This window comes from Spermophilus citellus (assembly GCF_964194105.1).
Source record: "Spermophilus citellus genome assembly, chromosome: 3".
NCBI lineage: Eukaryota > Metazoa > Chordata > Mammalia > Rodentia > Sciuridae > Spermophilus > Spermophilus citellus.
The window spans coordinates 76,934,408-76,953,623 of record NC_138184.1 but is presented as its reverse complement, the minus strand read 5'-3'; the positions used below and the strand labels follow the sequence as shown (position 1 = coordinate 76,953,623).

The 19,216-nt window shown below is 46.2% G+C and overlaps 1 protein-coding gene across 3 annotated transcripts in view; it reads right to left on the bottom strand.

Moving 5' to 3' along the window:
• USP30 (ubiquitin specific peptidase 30) overlaps nt 1-17,442 on the bottom strand; it is a 32,030-nt gene extending 14,588 nt beyond the window's left edge. For 2 of the 3 annotated variants that reach the window (XM_081284681.1, XM_081284683.1), the window contains exons 1-7: nt 17,241-17,442; nt 13,331-13,440; nt 12,100-12,282; nt 6,898-7,001; nt 1,981-2,079; nt 1,358-1,403; nt 198-292 (exon numbers count right to left, since the gene is read on the bottom strand). In XM_081284681.1, the coding sequence (XP_081140807.1) occupies nt 198-292; nt 1,358-1,403; nt 1,981-2,079; nt 6,898-7,001; nt 12,100-12,282; nt 13,331-13,440; nt 17,241-17,323 (720 nt within the window). In that variant the 5' untranslated portion in view covers nt 17,324-17,442. The remainder of the gene's footprint in view (nt 1-197; nt 293-1,357; nt 1,404-1,980; nt 2,080-6,897; nt 7,002-12,099; nt 12,283-13,330; nt 13,441-17,240) is intronic. The other variant, XM_081284682.1, reaches the window with a different exon arrangement.
• Between the last annotated feature and the right edge of the window lie 1,774 nt (nt 17,443-19,216).

Here is a 19,216-nt window from a genome sequence, read left to right as displayed (position 1 = left end):
TCTGGTGCAGAAGACGCCAAGTGAGAACAGGTGACATGTTGGTGCTGACCAAAGCAGGAAGTCAGCCCTCCAGGTAAGCAGAGCCTGGGCATGCCAGCACCATTCACTGAGGTTAGCCCACACTCTCTAGATCCTTCCATGAACCCTGACTCAGAAGGAAAGCTCGCAGGAACATCAAGCGCTGGTGCTGCACTTACCTGGTGTTCACAGTGTTTGCAGACCATGTTGCTCGTGAGTCTCCCATGAAAAGGGTGCTGCGCCTTCCAGTGACTGGACGTGGGGTGAGGAGACCCTGGGACACAAAACACCTTTTGATATGCTACTTTTAGCCCTTTGGAACCAATCTCAAAACATACCCTCCTTTTTACAGGAGACACTCTTTAGGTAAAATAAAAAGTTCATTCAAAGAGTTTTCCTCATTGACTTCCAGCAAACACACATGCATTCCTTCTCCACAGATTTCCATAGTTCTTCACATGGGTCTCTATATCATGGGTACAGCCACATTTGAAAAACGAATTTGCATTTAATAACATCTTCTTACAAATACAAGCTTAAAATGCTAGGGATTTCAATGAAAGGTTTCACTAGTGAGCATTCCATACAGGGAGCTAAGCTTCTGAAATGATCAGAATAAGCAAGTTCTGAAGAACTGGGATCTGCTTTGGCTGGGATGGAGGTTGGAGGACCACACCCTAGAGAGGAGCACGGGCTCGGGGCCAGGCAGCCCAACCTCCTTGCTGGCTCTGCTCATGACCTGGGAAGTTCTTTCATCTCTGAAAGTCTCATCTGCTGGAAACAGGGATGATTATTAATCCACTGTCCCCAGAATCAACTTCATAGAGTTGTTGGGAAACTTAGATGACAAATTGCAATGCCTAGAATACAAAATGCATTTAAAAGAGGTATTTTGTTTCTATTACAACTAAGGCACAAAGGAAATTATGTGTCAATTTTACTTTTTAAGTTCAAGCCTTAAGAGTTAACAAGGATTCCCCTTCAAAGGAGAACTGTGATCATTTGCAGTAAAAGTGGGCCAAGGTGGAAATCCTGAGGACAGAAGGCGTTAAAATGGAATTACCCACGATCTGAAATTCCAGAAGCAAACAGAAAGCCCTTGTGGGAAGAGCAAAGTCCTTCTGGAGGAACCTGAGCAGGCCTGGGGTGCAAGGAACACTGAGACAATCATTTAAAGCTGTTCCCAAAATACAAGTTCCTTTGTAACTAGACCACAGTCCAGGCTGGATTGGGTGTCACCAAGAAAAATTTAAAAAACAACAACTTTTTAAAACAAGTAGATTAGTGTCATATCTACAAAGTACGCATCTATGTGTTACATTCAATAGAAAACAGCTACCTCTTGTGCGGCAGGTGATCTGTTTGGGAGTTATTTCTGACTGCTGCTGTAAGGGAAAAAGAAACAGACTGAAAATCCCGCGGCAGCCCCTTTCCTTCCCTCACCACCCCAAGAGTTTACAAGTTTCTGTGCTGATGGCATCACTCAAAATGAACTTCCGACACAACCCATGGTTCTCAAAGCATGCTCACTAGTGTCTGGCTGGCTCCTGCAGGCTCCTCCATCCAAGGTGATTAAAATGCCTCCCCTCCCTGGGGGCACTCCCCTTTACTAGTTAACTTTTATCATCTCCCCAAATATGACACTGTTCAGGGAAATGAGGTCCCACTTAGCAATTCTATGGCCCTTTGTTCTCCTCCATTAAACTGGGAAAAATAATACATTCTTTCTTCTCCAGAACACAAATCTCAGCAATGCATCATTTTAAAAAGCCTGACATCTCTAGCTAAAGGCACTGACTGCAGAGTGTACCTTAAGACCCTCCCCAGTCTCATCCCCACTACCGATTCTTTCTAAAGCCTACCTTTTTGTGCTTAAAGTTGTACAAAGATTATACTTGTGTTTTCTACAAAGACTAAATACGTTCAAACAGCGTTAAGCATGTGGAAAATATTAACGGTTACCTCCAGAGAATGCACGTCAAACAGATGCGTGACCCTTGGCTGGCGGTCCCGCTCATCTTCCAGTGATGAGGTAATGACGTGGAATAATTCGTGAGCATCCTGTCACAGGGCAAAGCATTCTTCAGAGAGGCCCCATGAAGTCACTGCGAGATCAGCACCACCTCCTCTGTGGCCACCAGGCGGACCCCCGTAGTTAGAGAGGGCAGAATGGGCTCTCCACCTTCTCAGGGCCCTGCTCCTTAAGGAAAACTGTCACATGGTAGATGACTCCACAGGTGGGGACTCTCAACTCAGAGGTCTAGGAGGACTGAGAAGGCAGAGAGGGGCGGCTGCCCTCCTACCAGCAGCCAGTGTCAGCTGAACTGACATGGCCTTGACCTTCACTCCACTGGACTCCCAAGGAGTGCTTTTTCTTTTTAGGTTATGGTAAAATACACATAAAATTTACCACGCCAGCCATTTCTGAGCTGTGTGCCACCATGCCTGGGTACCACGTTAGCCTCTTCTAAAGGTACAGTTCAGTGGAATTAAATACACTCAGTGTTTGTCCCCATTCCCACCGTTCACCCCTAGGATTTTTCCATCTTCCCAAATTCAAACTCTCCACCCATTAAACATTCACTCCCATTTGCCCTCCCCGGGCCCTGGCCCCATTCCATGTCCTGTCTCTAGGACTCTGACGATTCTAGGGACTTTACAGAAGTGGAATTATACACTATTAGTCCTTTTGTGACTGGCTTAGTTCACGGGGCACGATGTCTTCAAGGTTCATCTAACTGAAGCATGTGTCAGAATTTTCTTCTTTTTTAAACTTTTTTTTTTTTAGTTGTAGATGGACACATGCCTTTATTTAATTTATTTATTCTTATATGGTGCTGAGGATGGAACCCAGTGCCTCCCATGTGCAAGGCAAGTGCTCTTCCACGGAGCTACAAACCCAGCCCTCCTCCTTTTTAAAGGCTGAATAATATTTTATTGCATAAAACTTTTGTTCATCCAGCCAGGAACAGTGGCGCATGCCAATAATCCCAGCAACTCAGGAGGCTGAGGCCAGAGCATCTTAAGTTTGAAGGCAGCCTCAGCAACTTAGTGAGGCCCTGAGCTACTTGGCTAGACCCTGTTTCAAAATTAAAACCACAAAGGGCTGGGATGTGGCCCAGTAGTAGAGCACTTGCCTTGCATATATAAAGCACTGGGTTCAATTCTCAGCACCACATATAAATAAATGAATAAAATTTTTAAAAAGTTAAAAAAAAACTTGTTAGGGGGAGAGGGGAGAAGAGAGAGAGAAAAAAAAACTTAAAAAAATATATATATAAAGGGCTGGGTTGTGGCTAGTGGTACAGTGGCCATGGGTTCAATCCCTGGCACCCACAGACAACTTTTGTTCATCGGTTCCTCTACTGATAGACACACGGTTGCTTCCACCTGTGGGCTTCTGAGAACAACCCTGCTCTGTGCAGCAGGGGTGTGGAAACTCTGTCTGAGTCTGTTTGTGACTTTTTGGTATGTACCCCGAAATGGAGCTTCTGGGTCACGTGGCAAGAGGCTCCTCTTTAAAGATCAATTCAAATGATCCTCTCTCTCCCCAAAAGCCCAAGCCCTGACTCCCATCTCTCCTGCTCTCCTCCCCAGGCTCTCAGGGTGCTGATCCTCCTGGAGACCTTGACTCCCACTCTTCACCCCACTCCACGTGGTCAGCAGAATGAGAACAGGCACTCTGTTGACCTGAGCTCCAAGGCTGAGCACTGATCGGAGCCATCTTTTTAAAGGCCAATGGTTTTGCTCTTCTGCTTCCAGTCTCCCGGCGGCTCTCACTGCCAGGGAAAAGCCTCTGATCTCCTGCAAAGCCGTCCATGAGAGGCTCTGACCCTGACACATTCTAGAACACTCTACCTCACTGACGTGCTCCAGCCCCTGGCCTCTTTCATGGCCCTTGAGTAAAACAAGTTCACTCCCATCTCAAGCCGTGCCCACCTGTACCCAAGCTGCCCTTTCCATCCTTCAGGCCTCCCTGAAATGGCTCCCCACAGGGGGACCTCCCCGGCCAATATCCAAAGCTGCCTGTCCCCCCACTGCCAATAAGCCACCTTAGGTGGAGTAGCCACAGCCTCCCACCTTCCTCTCCCTCTCACTCTGGCCCCCTTCCTTTTCAAGTACAAGTCAGATCAAACCAGAGCGCTGTTCAAAGCCTTCTAGGGTCCCCTCCTGCACACACAGTAAAAGCTAGGCCCTGGCCACAGCCTCCCTGCTTCCTGACAACCTCTGCCGTCCCTCCCACTGCCCCAGCCCCAGCCAGCCACCCCAGCCTCCCTGCTGTCCTCCAAACTCTGTGGCTTACAGCCATCTTTAGGTTTCCATCCTGGCTTTCTGCTCTGTCTAGAACATTCTGCACGGCCTCACCCCTCTTCATGCTTCAGGTCTCACTAGAACCTCACCTCTCCAGATGGGCCCTGCCTGCCTACAGCAGGCTCCCCTTGCCCCACGGCGGACTTATTATGTCATCCTATTTATTTTCTTGTTTGCACATCTTGAAATCACCTGTCTACTGCCTGCAACCCTCTCCTTCCACCACAAGAATTCAAGTTCATGGGAGCAGGGGATCTGCCAAGTCGTCTGCTGTACCACTGCCTGCCCTCAACAGGCCCCGCCCAAGGCAGGCACTCAATAGATACTTGTTGGAAAAAGAGTCAAGAATAAACAAGGCAAGGGTCTTGCCACCCAGGGACTCATAATCCAGGGGCAGATTCATAATCCAGGGGCAGCCTGGCCAGTCACCAAGAGCACAAGCACAGAGTCAGCCCTGGAACAGGGAGTGATGAGCTGGGAGCCGGGAGGGATTCAGCTCTTCCCAGGAGACTGGATGGGCCCTGACAGTCAGGACTCCGCCCCAGCCCTGGAGCACTCCTGAGGCAGGGCAGAGTCAGACCACAATCTGTCCTGTCAGTCACAGAGCTACAGAGCCTCCCAGGAATGAACAGTTTCGCAGAAGAGGGTGGAACTTGAGAGTATGCTGTAGTGCCAGGTAAGCTCCAATGGGACTCGGCCACCAAGCAGCGTTGTGACTTTGGATAAATCATTTCCCTTCTCCAAGCCTCAGTGACCTCATCTATAAATTTGGGATAATAACAGTAACTGCTTACAGGGTTGTTGTACAGATCAAATCAGTTTACACAAAGAAGGATTTCTGGAGCTATAGACAGAAAATGTGTTGATGGTCAGCAAGAGTAAGCTACTGACTGACTAGATCCTCTGTGGTGCAGATGGACAAGGTGCCGTGCCAGATGCTCTGGATCCCTTCAAAGAGCAAGAGACCAACAGAAAGACACGATCACCGGCTTCCCTGCACACTAAAGCACTACCCAGCCAGGGACTGCTCTGGGCTGAGCATGCTGAGAACACTTCCAGGAAATCAGGTATAATTTAAGTGGGTCTTGTTTTATTTTGTTGTCTTTTATAATATTTTTAGTTGTACATGGACACAATACCTTTATTTTGTTTATTTAGTTTTTTTATGTGGTGCTGGGGATCAAACACAGTGCCTCATGCGTGCTAGGCAAGCGCTCTACCACTGAGCCACAACCCTAGCCCTTACGTGGGTCTTTGATGACAAAAGTTATCTGATGTCATCAGGGACTGAACCTCGAATCCATACTCTCAGTTGAGACACATTTAAAAGGGCTGGAGTTCAGCTCAGTGGTAGAGTACTTGTGTACCTGTACCCAGCACCACACACACACACACACACACACACACACACACACACACATGCTTTCCAGCGTTCTAAATGGAAAAACATTTCAAGATACAATTGGATTAAAAGATATGCATCTTAAAAAATCATAGACATGGGCTGGGTTGTGGCTCAGTGGCAGAGTGCTTGCCTCGCACACATGAGGCACTGGGTTCGAACCTCAGCATAACATAAAAATAAATAAACAAAATAAAGATATTGTGTCCATATATAACTAAATATACATATAAAGCAGAGACATCACCAACATGTTCGTGGCTTCAGATCAGACAGGAACGAGGAACTAGAGGTCATCTTTAACGAAGGGGAGCTAGAAAGGCCCCTTGTTCCCTTTTCATGTTTTTAGAATGCCTCTTGCTCCAGCCCCACAGTCTGGGGAGGTCTAGAAGGCCATGTCCCCTTTCTCAGGTCTGTGTCTGCACCAGAGGGGCAGAAGCGGCCTGCACAAAACAGAAAAGGCCCCTCTGCCGCAGTGAGCAACAGAGTGGTTTTTCCCTCCTGCAGCTGCCCTGGGGGCCTCTGGCTCAGGCTTGCCATTGGCGATGGTGGTCTGGGGTGGAGGAGGGCAGCCAAATCCCAAGTGGACAGTGAAGCTGCAGGTGTGGACCAGGGAGGGAGGAGTGGCTGGAATAAAGTCTTGGGGTTGCATATGACCCTGCTCAAGGCTTGGGGCCACTTTAAGCTCATCTCTGAAGTCTGACTTTCTTAAAAATGAGAGCTTTGGCCAAAAAAGGATCTCACTTAAATCTCTGGAACACTAAGATGACACCATTTGCCACTTTTTAAAGGACCCAGGCCTCCCTATCTAGCCACTGTAAGAGCAAGGTCACTGGAGAACTGAAATATTTTCCCTCTTTGGCAACTGTTTATGCTCCATGCCGCTAACCTTTCTCCACTGGGTGGCAAAGGGCTGTGTATCTGCTCTGATGGCGAGAGCAGGGAGGAAGTTGGTGCTTTGGTCCCAAAACACTGAGGTTGTCTAAATGTCACAGAAACACTGGGGATGGAACTCAATAGTAGAACACTTGCCTGGCGTGTTCAAGACCCTGGGTTCTGTCACCTGCACTATAAACATACACTCACACCAGGCAACTGCAAGGTTGCTCCCTAAGCCTCTAGGGAAAAGGCTTCTCTGAGCCATACCTGTTGCATGCTGTGCTCACCTGTTCTTCAAAGGAAGAGATCTGCCACCTATACATTCTTAAGACATCCAGCAAGCAGCTCGCATCCAAGACCTCTTCCTCAGTAACTTCTTGGCAGGACAAAGCTGGAAATGAAAAGGAAAGCCAGTTACTAAATGCACCAACAAATGACTAACACCAGAAAATCTACAACAGTACACCAGGCCACAGTTAATCACAGTTTAAGAACGCAGAACTCACTGTGAACTAGAGGGCTTTCGTCATCATTCATTGTAGCTTTGTGCTTACTATGCTATTAGCACTTCATGTTTGCCGAGTGGATCTAATGTTTTGAGTCTGTAGTATTTAAATGCGGGAACTGATTTCTGATCTTTGAGTTACCATGGTCAGTCTAAATCTATTGTTGCAAGGTTCTCATCAATAAAACCATGTTAGCTCACAATTCTCTGGGGGGAAGGGCCCTCAAAGCCTCATCTAGTCCACCCCTTACCCAGTGGGTAACCAGGTGTACCCCCCCACACAGGGCTCTCCCCTGGCAAGGCCTTCGCTGTGCTAGTCTGCGTTTGAGCTTCTGGCCACCACAGCAGAGCGTGTCAGGGTGTGTGTGGCAGCCAGAAAACTCTGCTGAGAGCTTCACTTGTCAGTCAAGCGTAGAAGCAATCCTAATAAAGGAAAATAGAAGTTTGATTGCTTGTGAATTTATAAATACATCTAGAGGTTGATGCTTTCTCTATAAAGGGTTGCATGTTCTTTGTTGCAACCACTCAACTGCTGCTGTAGCACAAAAGCAGCCACAGGCAGTGCCTGAACAAATAAGCATGGCTGTGTTCCAATAAAACTTTATTAATAAAAACAAAGGTGAGTGATTTGGCCCACTGGCCACAGGGAGATGACAGCTGATTTTGTGTGTGTGTGTGTGTGTGTGTGTGTGTGTGTGTGTGTGTGTTACTAGGCTCTGACCCAGGAGCATCCTCCCTCTGAATTACATTCCCAGCCCTTTTTAAATATTTTACTTTGAGACATGGTCTCACTAAGTTGCCAAGGCTGTCCTCAAACCTGTGAAGCCCCTGCCTCAGCCAGAGTCCCTGAGATTACAGGCTGTGCCATGTGCCTGGCCTAACTGCTGATCTCAACCACCCTGTTTCTGTAGGAGACCGCACTGGACCAGTACTGCTAGAGTGTGGGAGAGAAGAAGTCGAGCCTGCCACCTCAGGGTGGGGGTGTTCTGGAAGTTCAATGACTTGCAGACAAGTAAGTCAACCTGTTTCTCATCTTGGATCTGCAGTCAGTGGACTTGAGAGAGACTCCTTTAAAATATATTCTAAGCTCTGACTCTGATGGGGGTAGACTCTGACCCCACCCCAATCCATCACCACCCTCATCCTTGTCTGAGTATGCCTGGTGACCCTGAATGGGGACATGTGAGAAGTAGCAGCCTGGGCAGCTAGTGCTGAGAAGGCCTGAGGGTCCACCTATCAGTGTACATATCCTGAGGTCAGTCCTCCACCCTCCAGAACAAAGGGAAGGACTGAGAAGAACTGTAGTCTTCCTGCTTCCTACATTCATTGGGCAGCCCTTCTGAGAACTTTTTCTCTCCCCAGGAAAATTTCCATGCCTCCTTTAACCCAACTTGGTCTAAATGCTGCAGGGTGACCTGGCGATATCTGCTAACAGTTCCATGTCCCCCAGTCCAGCAGCTTGACTTTATTCAGGATTTACCTAAGGACCCACGTGCTTATATGCCCAAGAGCCCACAGCGCACAGGATGCTCCCCACAGCCTGCTGACTGTGACAAGACACTGGAAACAAGAGGGAAATAAACGGGGGCATCTCAATATACAGCCACCCTGCAGCCACCAAGGTGAGATTTGTAAATGACACATCTGATGCAAGATTAATACCCAGAACACAGAAAGAACTAGCAAAATTCAACAACAGAAACTCTGAACAACCTAATTTGAAAACAGGCAAAGGACTTGAACAGACATTTTTTTCCAAAAAAATGATGAATGGCCAATAAACAAATGAGAAGATGCTCAACATCCCTTATCATTAGGGAAATGCAAATTAAGACAATAACATACCACTCGAAACCCGTGAGGATGGTTATCATTAAACTAAGAGAAAACAGCAAGTGATGGCAAGGACATGAAGAGACTGGGACCCTTCTGCATTGTTGCCTGGCAGATAAACTGGTGTGGCCTCTGTAGAAACAGAATGGTGGTTCTTCAAAAATTTAAACAAAGTTACTAATTGACCCAGCAGGGCTTCTTCTGGATCTACAGAGAAAATAAATGAAAGCAGAGACTTGGACGGATATCTGTACACTGATGTTCACAGCAGCATGACTCAGGACAGCCAACGATGGAGGCCCAAATGTCCCCTGTCTGATGGATGAATGGAAAATCCAAATGCAGTAGACACACATGGATATTAACCTTAAAAAGGAATGAAATTCTGGTACCTGATCTAATGTGGATGAATCCTGATGACATTATACTAAGTAAGTAAGACAGCCACCAAGGGACAAATATTATAGGGTCCACTGATCTGAAGCACATGGACATGCAGCATCTCACGGCTCCATGAGGTAAGGGTCAAAATCTTAGAAACAAAACAGTGCTCCCAAGGGCTGGAGAGAGGGGAGGGAGGGAGTTTCTGTCTGATGGGTGCAGCTGCAGTATAAGGTGATGAAGAGCTTTGGAAATGAGTGGTGGGTACTGTCATATGACAACGTGACTGTACTTAAGACCACTGAACTAGGGGCTGGGGATGTGGCTCAAGCGGTAGTGCGCTCGCCTGGCATGCGTGCGGCCCGGGTTGGATCCTCAGCACCACATACTAACAAAGATGTTGTGTCCGCTGAAAACTAAAAAATAAATATTAAAAGACCACTGAACTATACGCTTAAAAATAGTTTAAATGTTTGTTTGTTTGTTTGTTTAGTATTGGGATTGAACCCAGGGCCTCAAACATGCTAGGCAAATGCTCTCCACTAAGCAAAGTCCTCTCTCTGCCCATTATGTTTTATTTTTGAGACAGGGTCTCAGTTTCCCAGGCTGGCCCTGAACTTGCTATACTCCTGGATTAGCCTCCTGAGTAGCTAGGATGACAAGCGTGTACCACTGCACCAGGACTGCAATGGTATTTTTTTCAAACAGGGTAGGAAAGGGGATTATTCTCAGCTCACCTCTTATACAGAAGAGCAGACCTGTTTCCTAGAGACTTTTGTGTCAAGCAGAGATTCCCAAGGCAAAATACCTCAATGAAGCAATCTTTAGCTGGGAGTTTTTTAAGTCTGATTTTTTGTTCTGACTATGAGAGCAATACATGCTAGTATTGAAGGCAGAAGTATGATTTTTTAAAATGTTTCCTAAAACTGTCAATAACTGCACACCAGCATGACCACTGCTAATGCTTTGGTCTTTTTCTGTCCAGCCTTCATCTGTGGAAGTTTTCACCTTGCTGAATGACATTATATCACATTTTGTTTCTTGCTCTTTTAAACTTAATATTTAGCCTTTCCCAAATTAAAAAGATTTTATAAAAATGATTCTGCATAGCTATACATCACTGATTGCTTAAGCATTCCATTTTAACCATTCATGGTCTTTTTTTTTCTTTTTTTGCCATTATAGGCTTGTGCTGGAGACCTCTGTGTATCTATCATGTTCTACATAATACCCATGAATTTTTTTTGTTTTGTTGTTTTGCAGTGCTGAGGACTGAAGTCAGAGGACTGTATATACTAGGCAAGCACTCTACCACCGAGCTATATCCCAGCCCTGCCTATGAGATTTTAACAGATGTTATAGAGAAGAAAGACAGTTCTGCAGTCAAAAAATTTAGTTTAAAAATGAAATTGTTCTATTCTTCCCATGCTCCCTCTCTCCCTATCCCTATGAGTTGTTGGAGGGGAAGGGAGGGGGCATGGGTTATAAATGATGGTGGAATGTGATGATCATTATTATCCAAAGTACACGTATAAAGAAATGAATTGGTGTGAATATACTTTGTGTACAACCAGAGATATGAAAAACTGTGCTCTATTTGTGTAATAAGAATTGTAATACATTCCACTGTCATATATAATTTTTTTTAAAAGGTCAAAATAAATATTTGAAAGTATTTAAAAAAATGAGTTGTAGCCAGGTGCGGTGGCATGTGTCTGTAATCCCAGTGGCTTAGGAGGCTGAGACAGGAGGATCATGAGTTCAAAGCCAGCCTCAGCAACAGCAAGGCGCTAAGCAACCCAGTGAGACCCTGTCTCTAAATAAAATACAAAATAGGGCTGGGGATGGGGCTCAGTGGTTGAGTGTTTCTGAGTTCAATCTCTGGTACCACTCCCTCCCCACAAAAAATGAAGTTGTACAGGTAACTTCAAATCTTTACCATTATCAATACATACTGAGAGTCTCTCAGTTGAAGGCCAGTGTTCAGCCATTCCTAAAATTTTTGCTGTTAGAACCCCATTTTCCTGGCTAGTATAAATCACAGTGCACATGTCTTGTTTTCTTCTTGTGTGTGTGTGCTGGGGATCACACTCAGAGCCACGCTCTGCTAGGCAAGCATTCTACCCCTGATCCCCCCCAGCCCCATAGTACATATTCCTAAGTACTTTCTCAGGACAGATTCCCAGATGTGGGAGTATGAGGCCAAATGGTACTGAACACTCCACAAGCTCTTACTGGGCAGTTCCAAACCACCTTCCAGAAGGAATACATAGAGCTCCACCCATCAGCAGCAGCATGTGGAGGTGCTATCAGACAGTGGCCAGGACTGTGAATTTTTAATCTTTACTGACAGGCAAAAGAATATATTAAAAAATTTAAGTGGCACTATTATTTTGTTTACATTTCTTTGATGAATTCTGGAGTATTTATTAGGATTCCACATGACTTATTTTTGTGATTTCCCTTATTTCCTAGGCTAAGGCACACTTTTTTTTTCCTTTCAACTTTAATGGTTTTGAAACTAGAGCGCTTCTTACAATCAAAATGTTTCTTTGGTAGTGGATTTTTTCCTTTTTTAAAAAAAGCTAATATTATTTTTTAAATAAATGGTTTAATCTTTGATTTTTAAAAAATATACCTGTTTGTATCTATCTTTGCATGACCATCTACGTGATCTTTTTCTACAAAAAAGCTAATAACCCTTTGTTTGCCTGCCATCTAGGCCTTTTCTTGAAAATGTGCGCGACCCCCTGGGAGTGCCGCTAGATACCTTTCAGGAGGTGCAGCAGGGTCAAGGACAAGTACTGGTGCCGGGGCGGCTCCCTCTGGTCCCCGGTGTACTGGGTGGTAAACTCCTCCAGCCACCTGATGAAGGCCGGGCAGGCGGACAGGCCCTGCAGCAGGGAGTTCATGAAGCAGGTATTCCCTAAGTTGACGAGGCCAGGCACCAGCCCTAAAAACATTGGAGGAACACGAGAACAGCACATCACACGGGACCAACTTTCTTTTCCTCCCATTTGGGACCCAGAGTTTCTACGCGGTGACCTTAAGTTTGGAACCCCGATCTGAGCAGGTCCTTTTCTGATGAGCTCTGGGAGCCAGGCTTTCTGTCTGTGCCCAGGCCTGGTCCCAGTTCTGCCCCTATAGACGTGAGTGACAGGAGGACTCATCCCTGTCTCATGTTAGCTTTGACTCCACCACAGTGTCTGGCACAGCTTGTATGAGAACACTTGGTGACTACCTCCTCCTCTTCCCCTGCTTCATTCTCTCACATGTTCCCTCTACTTCAATAAAAAAGCAACGCTTCTCAGAACAGAAAACAATTGCTCCGTTGTTGCTACCAGGGGACAATGATTTTGTTCTGATAACAACCACTGGGAAAGACACCGCTCTACCAATTCTGATCAATCTTTCTGCAAAGAGATCAACAAAATCTGATATAATTCCCTCTTCTGCTGAAAATCTTGTAAAACTTTTAAACATGAAAGTTCTAAACATGCATGAGACTGTATAATGAACCCAAATTATTACCATTCTCAGATTTAGCAATGATCAAATCTTGCTACAACTCTCTCTCTTTCACCAATGTTAAGTAAAACAATATTTACACAAGGGAGCACTTAAGGAAATAGATTTTTTATTAATGAAGAAACAAACTTGAAACTTTTATTGGTTACCAGTAGCTAGTCAGAGAAACCACAACTGAATGACACAATTAATCAACTTTACTACCAAAAATACAATTGCTATATTAATGAGAACACTGAGCTGATTAAGCTGCTTGAAATTCGTCATTACAAAGCCTGCCTTAAACAAAAGTCTGCAAAGGCAGGGTAGAAATCTTTTCATTACAGAGTAATAAACAAGTCAATGTAAAAGCACTGTTTCACAACCAAAGGCCTCATTTTGAAGATTTTGAGAGAAGAAAAAACTACCCACTCCCCCAGCTTTCTGTACCACTCTCAGATAAAAACACCACAAGGCAATGGTCCCATTCTTACCTTTTCTACGTTTCTTTCTTTCTGTAATGGGACCCCAAATGACATATATTCCTGCTGCAAGAGCAGCAGCAATTCCGCCTATAACTCCCCAGTTCTTCATAACTTTGTATCTAAAAAAGAAAATAAGTTTATTGTCTTCCCTCATTACAGACAAGACATATGGATACACTGCCATAGGTAAATAGAAGAACATTTTGTCAAAATACCCTACCAAATACCTAAGTTCAAGGTTAATGTAAAATATAGTAACAGAATTATGTTTTGAAAACCAGGATGTTGCCTAGCTATAATCTCAGCAACCCAGGAGGCTGAGGCAGGAGGATCCCAAGTTCAAAGTCAGCCTCAGCAACTTAGCAAGGAAGGCCCAGAGCAATTGAGTGAGTCCCTGACTCAAAATAAAAATGAAAAGGGCCAGAGACGCAGCTCAGTGATAAAGCAGCCCTGGGTCAAATCCCCAGCACCAAAAAATAAAATGAATCAGGATGTTTTGACAACAAGATTTAAAATCTAAGACAAAAATATGACCTTTCAAAAGTGTCTCACTCACAAGAAAAGCAGAAGTTTTCCTCCTACAATTTCTCTCCCTCCACTGATACACTGGCTGCCACACAGCCCACACCCTGACCTCAGGGCCTCTGCACTGCTGCTCCCCCAGAAGCCTCATCCCCCAGAAGACTGCGTGGCCCACTCCTTCACTTCTTCACCACCCTCCACCTCTCAAAGAGACCCACCCCGAACCGTTACTGGAATCTGCACTCCTGGCCTTCCCTACCAGGATTCTATGTTTTTTTTTTTTTTTTTAACCATTGTATTTATCACCTCCTAACATAAAATCCACTTAGTACATTTATTGTACGTCTCCCTCAAGTGAGGGCAGGGGTCAGAAGTGTCTAGGCCCTGCCTGGCACATTGGAGGTTCTCAATAACATCTACTCAATGACTGACTCCTGTAGCAAATATTTTGGAATGGATTTTAAAATATTAAGCATATAATTAAAGATCTTCTGAACATTTATAAAATTAAGGATTTCTTAATTTCACCCTTGAACTGAACGTAGACAGAATTTATTCTTTTACTACAAATGAAGAAATTTCTCCAGTAATTTAAAAACTGTTTTTATGCAAAGCTCTGTATTTCCACCAAGGCAAACACATACACATGTGGATTTCTATGTGTAATATATATCTATATACGTGTAGCACATATATTCTTATTTTTTCTTTTTTTCTTCTACAGTATTGGGAATCAAACCCAGGGTCTCACGCACGCTAAGCAAGCACTCTACCTCTGAGTTATACTCCTAGCCTTTTTTAAAAAAATTTTTTTTAGTTATACATAGACACAATATCTTTATTTTTCTTATTTATTTTTATATGGTGCTGAGGATCAAACCCAGGGTCTCACACATGCGAGGAAAGTGCTCTACCGCTGAGCCACATCCCCAGCCCATCCCTAGGCCTTTTTAAGAATAAATGCCTCAGCCTCTCAAGTAGCTGGGATGAAAGGTATGCAGTAGCATGCCCAGCTAATTCCTATCCCAATACATGAATTATGTGAATATAGGGGGTTTTATTTGATTATTTTATTGATAGTGGGTGTCTCACACATGCTAGGCAAGCACTCTACCACTGAATTACATCCCCAGGCTATTATTAAAATTTTATCTTGAGACAGAATCTTGCTAAATTGCCCAGGCTGGCCTCAAATTTGTAATCCTCCCACCTCAGCCTCCCAAGAAGCTAAGATTACAGACATGAGCCACCACACCTAGCCAAATATAATTTTGATTTCTGCTCAGTAAACATAACTAAGTGAAGAGTCACTAGTGACAATAGTGACTCTGCCTTATATTTTCCTAGCATCATAGCTGACAAATGAATTTCAAATAGGCCTTTGATCTTCCAAGACAGAATCAGAAGAATGCACAGAACTTAGTTAAGAAAATGGAATCACGTTACTCAAGTTCAAGCCTGGCTTTGCTATTCCCTAGGGCATCATTTCACCCTGTGACTCTGAGCCTCCTCATCTGTTCAACAGTGATCACCGTGGACACACCTCATAGGGTTGTTTTGAGGATTGCATCAGCACTCATGCATAGGGTACATAACAAGATCTTAAGTATCAGCTTCTATAATTGTTAAGCATTATAATCTCAGGCTCATTCATGACATTTTCTTGAAGTTTTTTAATGTATCACCATGCTGATTTTTACATAATGTGTTCACAAAAGTGCCTGGAGGGCTGGGGTTGTGGCTCAGTGGTAGAGCGCTTGCCTAGCATGTGTGAGGCACTTGGTTCCATTCTCAGCACCACATACAAATAAATAAATAAAATAAAAATTTCATCAATACCTAATAAAAATATTTTTTTAAAAAGTGCCTGGAAATGCTAAAATGAATGAACACTGAAATGTAAAGCACTTGAGCAGCACTTTAAAATCTCCTGATCGAACACTAAAATTTAAGCGTGCATACGCTATGCCAGGCACTGTGATTGATCATTTTTTTTAATATTTATTTTTTAGTTGTATACAACACCTTTATTTTATGTATTTATTTTTTTATATGGTGCTGAGGATCGAACCCAGGGTCTCACACATTCGAGGAGAGCGCTCTACGGCTGAGCCACAACACCAGCCCGATTGATAATCTTATCTCATCCTTAAAACAACCCTGTGGAAGTAGGTTCTGCTGACATCCAAGGTGAAGGATCTGGGAGATGTGGCCAACTTAGTCACTGAGTGACTGAGTGAGGGAATGTGGCTCTGAATCCAGCCTAGCTGGCTCCAAAGTCTGCTTAAAACCAAAGTTCACGAGGGAAACCGAAAGGCAGTGTTGAAAGGCTGGGGAGAGGACTTGCCCAGGTCCTCAGCAGGGCAGGGACAAGAATCCCAGGGGAAAATGATGACTTTGCAAACTCAATTTCTCTACAAAAACGACATCATGAGCAGAATGTCAGGGCCTGGGAGTGAAGAGATCTGGCTTCTCCTCCCGGTTCTGCCATCAGGTCCAGGCAAGGCCAGCTCAAGGCTCATTTTCCACCTACAGAATGAGGGCCCTGGACAGGACAGGCATTGAGGGCTTCCAGTCCTGGGATAATGAACTCGTTCCACCAGCTCTAGTTCCAAAGGAAGCAAACCTGAGCAACAGGTCTCAGTCATTTAGGGTCAGCAATGGGGGTGCAGCAAGCAGCTCTGAAGCCTGGCACCCTGGAGAGAGCGGATTACTGGGGACACAGGTGTCATACCAGGAAAGGGCGGGGGTCCTTAAGCCTCAGCAGGACCAGGCAATCTTCACGGATCAAGGGGCCTGGTCTAGTTTAGGAGCCTTCCCAAGGGTCTTCAGTCCCACGAATAGGATTGAGGACTCAGACAGAAGTGGGGATCCCTAGCAGAATTGGGGGGGTCTGACATTAACAGGAGTCTGGTCAAAATGGAGGGGGGGTCTGGCGGGCCTGAGGCACTGGTAAGACCGTGGGAGCTACCGAGGACTGGGGTTGGCAGAGAACCCGGCATCCAGGGACCGATATGAGTGGGGGGCTCAGGATCGAGGGGCCTCGCAGGCCTCGGGGGCTTTAGAGGGCTCGGGGGCACCGGGGCCTAGACAAGACTGGGGGGCCCTCGAAGTCGGGGACGCTGGCAGCATGGTGGCAATGGCGCGGGGTGAGGACAGCGACAGAACTGGAGACGCAAACGGAACCGGTGTCGCCGCAGGGCTGGAGGCCCTGATAGGCCTGTCACCCCTCCCGCCTCGGCGCCCGGGCCTCCCCCCGCATCAGGACGCAGAGGCCTGGGGAGCGTCCACCGGGGCCCCCGGAGGACCCGACCAGGGCGTGAAAAGGCCCCGCCGGCTCCGGCTGCAGCCTCCGTCCCGGCCTCCCGCTCGCCCCGCCCCCGCCGGCGAAGCTCACCTGACGGCCGCCCCGGTCCGCAGGAAGCGCAGGATTGCCCTGTCAGCCGCCGTCAGCGCAGCCTCGGCCCGGGAGCTCAACATCGCGGCCGCGCCGGAGGCCAGCCGCTGCCCCGCCGCTGCCCCGCCGACTCCGCCGCCGCCGCCGCCCGCCCGAGGGCTCCCCAGGCTCCCGCGGCGGCGGAACTCACGGCCACAATCGCAGCTCTTCGGGGGAAACGAGGCCGAAGGACAAGCTCCCCGGGAGGACCGGAAGTGGCGGCCACCGGAGAGCAATAGCCCACGGACCACTTCTTTGTTTTTCCTGTCCCCCTTAGCAACGGGAGCGGAGGACTGTTGCTAAGGGAGGCCCACCTGCTCTGGGCCGCTTCCTTTTCACATTTTAACCAGACTCCATTCACAAATGCAGATGACCGACCCAGTTTCAGGAGGGACCCTGGGCCATATGTTCAGTGTGGAGGGGGAGGGCCCGTCCGGCAGTGGAGGCGGCCTCCGCGCGAGGCCTGGAGGTACGCGCCGAGCATCGTGTATTCCCAGGGTCCAGGAATCCCAGCCCGAGACTCCCTGCGTTCCTTAGCGTCTCATTTTAACCTTACTGTATTTGTAATTTACTCCGAGGGCCTGCTCCCACTTCCGCCACCGACTTCGCAAGCTACACTTTATTATTATTATTATTATTACTACTACTACTACTACCACCACCACCACCAGGGGTTGAATCCAGGGGGACTTAACCACTGAGCCACATCCCCAGCCTTTATATTTTTTATCTTGAGACAGGGTCTCATTAAGTTGCTAAAGGCCTCCCAAAATTGCTGAGGCTGGCCTCCAATTTGAGATCCTCCTTCCTCAGCCTCCTAGCTGCTGGGATTACAGGCATCGTCACCGCACCCGGCTGCTAGCTACACTTTAGCTGCGTTTCGCGTCTTGCTCTAAATTCTCTCCTTAGAACACAAGAGCCAAGGTTCACAGGGCGAATTCCTGGTAACACTGCCATTATATTGTCACAGGGTGGAAATGGGCTGCAGAGGAAGGACCTTTCATGAGCACGTGGACGATTTCCGAGGGTGCCAATAGGGAAACTGAGGTGCCAATAGGAAACTTAGCCCCAGACTTCCTGTTCCCTTAAGTGCTCAGTACATGTTGCCAAGTACGACTGCATTTAATCTTCATAACAAATTCAACATTACCCACATTTTACATTCCAGAAAATCCAAGAAATTTGGGGATGTAGTAAGACTTTGATGCAGCTTGTAAGAGGTGGGATGGAGTTTGGCAGTCAAGTCTGGCTATCTCCAGAAAAGCAGTGTCCAACAGGAATAGAATAGGGAGCTGATAAGTAATTCTCAATTTTTCAGTAATTAAATCAAGTAAAAAAACAAGGGGTGAAAATAAATTTTAATGGTAAATTTTTCTGGATCTAAAATATTGTCATTTCCATATAAAATTATTAGTGAAATAATTTATAGTCTTTTTGGACCATCTCAATTTAGGCTGTGTGTGTGTGTGTGTGTGTGTGTGTGTGTTGCTAGCAATGGAACCTTTGAACTTGCTGAGCATGTGCACCACTGAGCTACATCCCCAGCCCATGAGCTACTTAATTTTCATGTGCTTAGAAGCCACAGGTGGTTAGTGGCCTCCACGTTGACAATACACTTTATAGAGCATGAAGGCCAGAGAAGTTTTGACCTCCTTTTTAATCACTTTCCTCAACTCCAGACTGAGTTTCAACTGCTTCCCCAAAGAAATCTACACATGCTGGGCACACTGCACGTGTCTGTGATCCCAGTGAATCAGGAGGCTGAGGCGGGAAGATTGCAAGTTCAAGGGCAGCTTCTGCAATTCAGGGAGACCCTGTCTCAAAACAGAAAATAAAAAGGACTGAAGAGTTAGCTCAGTGGCAAAGCAACGCTGGATTCAATCCCCAGTGCCAAAAGAAAGACATTTGTTAGTGCCGTGGTTCTCAAAGGTGTTGGT